At 41.5% G+C, this 3967-nt stretch overlaps 1 protein-coding gene across 1 annotated transcript; it reads right to left on the bottom strand.

Annotated features, from left to right (window-relative positions):
* Window positions 1–1783: 1783 nt before the first annotated feature.
* Window positions 1784–3726, bottom strand: LOC148205856 (WAT1-related protein At1g25270-like). Its single transcript, XM_088112259.1, has 7 exons — window positions 3533–3726; window positions 3378–3440; window positions 3171–3287; window positions 2784–3039; window positions 2549–2707; window positions 2305–2456; window positions 1784–2158 (listed from the first exon to the last, which is right to left on the bottom strand). Exons 1-7 carry the CDS (start codon window positions 3724–3726, stop codon window positions 1981–1983), a joined length of 1119 nt encoding a protein of 372 aa, XP_087968385.1. The 3' UTR covers window positions 1784–1980.
* Window positions 3727–3967: the final 241 nt, after the last annotated feature.

The following is a 3967-nucleotide window of genomic DNA, read 5'->3' as shown; positions in this document are numbered from 1 at the left end:
TTCCGGTGGTTTTGGATGAAACCTCGGATAATTTTCGAACCCAGCTACTTCCGACGGTTCGTAGAACCCCAGCTAGTTCCGACGGTTCTCCAGAAACCCCTGAAAAAGGAGCAGTTTGCAGAACCCATTGGGTGTCGGCGGTTTCCCAGAAACCCCTAGTAATAGGGATGGCTTTAGGGAACCCCGATTAGTTCCGACGGTTCCCAAAACCCTTGGAAATTGACAGAAAATCGTCGGTAACTTTGTGACGGTGGTTTCCCAATGGTTCTTGTAACCCCTCGAAACATATTTTTCAGGGGTTAAAATCCCCGGTAACGTTAAAAATAACCTCTATTGGATATTTTTGTATTGGTTACGAGGAAGGCTTCACTCTAATTTGTTAATTAGGAGGAATAATGCTACATAATGTATGGAATGGTTGAATTAACTTCTTCTATCGTTCAATATTTAACATAAACACTAGTGCAGTAAGAGGAAATGACACCGGTTACTTTTCCTTATAGGCCCCGGTTCTACAACCGAGGCATATACAAACGAGATAAAAAATAGTAGGTTTTATGCCTCGGTTGCTGGTCGAGTCAAAAAGAATAGGATTGTGCCTCGGTTTTCAGGTAACCGAGGCAGTAACGTATTATTTTTTTTTTCAGCCGTCCTCAACCGTCCTCAGTCGTCCAACCATTTGGGGTTCACAGCAAAAACAACAACATATCAGAAATGCACAACACAGAAAAGCCGTTGGGGGAGAAACGCCGATGGTGGCCAGGCCGGAGGCGACCCACTCGCCGTTGGGAGAGAAACGCCGATGGTGGCCGAGGCGGAGGAGACGAACTCGCGCGAGGTTGAACGCTGATTTAGGGCTTCGCGATCTGGAGCACTGTCGGAGGCAGAGGCAGAGGCAGAGGCAGCAGTGACGGTGGCGCGGTGGAGGAACCCTATTTCCGGCAGAGGCAGAGGCAGAGGCAGAGGGCGCGATCTGGAGGAACCCGCGACGTAGAGGTGGCGATCTGGAGCACTGTCGGAGGCAGAGGCAGAGGCAGCAGTGACGGTGGCGTGGTGGAGGAACCCTATTTCCGGCAGAGGCAGAGGCAGAGGTCGCGATCTGGAGGAACCCGCGACGCAGAAGTCGCGATCTGGAGCACTGTCGGAGGCAGAGGCAGCAGTGACGGTGGCGCGGTGGAGGAACCCTATTTTCGGCAGAGGCAGAGGCAGAGGTCGCGATCTGGAGGAACCCGCGACGCAGAGGTAGCCGTGGAAGAGGTGGAGGAACCCGCGACGCAGAGGAAGAATGGAGAGCAGGAGGAAGGAGAAGCTGAGGAAGGAGAAGCCGTGGAAGTGTTGATTTGACACAAAGACGCTAAGTGCAGAGTGGCAGCGAAAATAAGCTTTTGTTTTGGCACCGGTTAAATGGCCAACCCGAGGTATAAAGCGCTAGAAACCATTTACGATTTCGGTTCCTAATGAACCGATGCCTTTAAGTCTGACGTAGCAGGTAAAGTTGCAGGTGTAGCAGTGATATAGGCCTCGGGTCTCAGATTAACCGATACAATATCGTTATTTTATCGCGGGTCTTAGCTTAACTGAGGCATATATGTTAGCTTTATTTACGATTCTGCCACCGCGCTTTTATATGCTTCGGGTTTACTTAAACCGAAGCGTATATAGCGATTTTAAATCTTTTTTTTACTAGTGAAACAAAACTAATTCAGTATATAATATAAAATTTTCAAAACAGGAATTAGACAATTAAAAAAACTCACAAGAAAAAATAATATACTGATTTAAGTTACATCATGTGCAAATTTAATGGCATAACAAATGTGGAGTATCACTTTGTCACATCAAAACAATACTGTTGCTGGCAAACTCAATCGTTAAGGTAATAAATTTAAACTTTATTAATCAGATAGCATCAACACATATACTTAGCATGATTTAGGACCTGACACCATGACGAGAGCTGTATATAAATGGATGTCATATTCATGTCCGTTCTCGGATACTCTCATTGTCAACCATGTAACTAATATCACTGTTGGTAATTTTAACTCCTGAACTCGCTTCAACATGTTTCGTTTTTTCCGATGATGTTTTTATTTCTTTGCTTTTACCCCACAGCACCATGTACAACCCAGACACAATAAGCACGGCTCCAATGACACTGAACATCAAACCATCATAAAGTAGAATAAGATAATAATAAAAACTGCAGGTAAACTATGTAACGATAGTAAATTTCGTAAGCAAGTTTAAAGAAATTTTTGGATTGAACAAAGGTGCACTCATATATGTAACTTTTATGTGTACCTTCCTAGATATAGGTTTTCCTCCAACAGCAAAGGAGCAAAAATAGCCACAATGACAAGTGAGAGAGGGTTGAAAACAGATGCATACAATGGACCTTTAACTCCTACACACCAAGAAGTGACAATAACAACAACTCCAGATAGCACAATTCCCTGCCACAGCATTTTTGTTTCTTAATAATTAGCAATTGGAATGTATACTATTTGACCCTCAAATGATAAATACGAAATTAGCATATATATACAGAGAAAGCTGCAGTCAGAAGCCTGATACTCCAACCCAATCTCCATTGGCTCCAATCCTTCTCAACACATAGAGCAAAGACTGTGGCTTGAATTGCCCCCATTAAGGTCATCAATGCAGTACTTGAGAGATGGCTTGGATATTCTTTGCTCATCCTTGTCTGCATCATATACTGATCATTCACCATATAAAACCACAATTTACTCGTTTATGTATTAAAAAAACAGTTTTCTAACCTGAATGATGAGCCATGATGAAAAACTTAGAACACTTCCAAGACCACATAAAACACCTACCCATCTTCTTCCAGAGTCAACGTGAGATGATCCTAGGTGCCCCTTTTGATTTTTATGTAAGAGACTAGTGTGGAATCTCCACATCTTAATTTCTTCCCCTCTGTAAAATGTCAACAGCATTGACCCAACAATTCCTATTATTGGTCCCAACACCTTCACCCTCCCTGAGGCGGTTCGCAAGCTTAACTTTTCCAAGCTAAAAAAGTACAAATGAAATAGTTGTTTATTTTATAGAATTTAATATCTTTTAGAATATTAAATTTGATCAAATAATCCATGTATTAAAAATAAATAAAACTGCAGTGATGAAGATTTGTGACTACGTACCCGAACAAAACGGAAAAGATAAAAGTAACCACAGGAACGAGATTATAAAGGGAAGTAGCAAATGTTGCTGATACCCAAGCCAAACCGATGAAATAAAGATTTTGCGCTAAACTGCCCCTGTTCCATTGTCAAAATCACTTCAGTTAATGATTTTCCATTACAAGGCAAATTAAGGATGAAGAGGGAAGAATCATCAACCATGCATACCCAAATAGACCGCAAAAAAATGCCATCAAAAGCACCCTCCACGTCAACTTTGGCCTGCTCTTTCTGTTTTAAATATCACGTATGCGATACCAGCGTGTGTTCATGCTTCATATCAGAAAACAGAAATAGACGTTAAGGGGATTTTAAATGCATACCTTTCTATAACAAGAGCTAGAGAAAGAGAGAATGCAGCTCCGAAAATGTGACGGTAGGAAGTGAGGACCATAATGCTCATTCCATCATTTATGGTCAATTTATAAAGCACGTTCGCAGCCGCAGTTGCAACCTGCGACAGCACCATTAGCGACGCAGGCTTCAGCTCTTGCACTACTTTTCTATGATATTTCATCTTTGCTCAGCTGTTGCAATAGTTTGAGCTTCAAGAAGACCAAAATATATAGAGGTTATGTGCCATCCCAACCAAGCTAAAAAAATTTCGGATTAATTTATTTGTATATTACAAAAGCCCTAGCATTCAATATCTCAGCATTTCATTTAACCTCATCAATATCAAAATTTCATATTTCTATTTGTTACATTTTTTTTTTCAAGTTAATAAGTAAATTTTCTTTTATTTTCTAAATAAATGT

This window comes from Vigna umbellata, chromosome 1 (genome assembly GCF_029865625.1).
Source record: "Vigna umbellata cultivar VRB3 chromosome 1, Vumbellata_1.0, whole genome shotgun sequence".
Taxonomy (NCBI): Eukaryota; Viridiplantae; Streptophyta; class Magnoliopsida; order Fabales; family Fabaceae; genus Vigna; species Vigna umbellata.
Note: the sequence above shows the minus strand (reverse complement) of the source record. Positions and strands in the feature narration are given on the sequence as shown.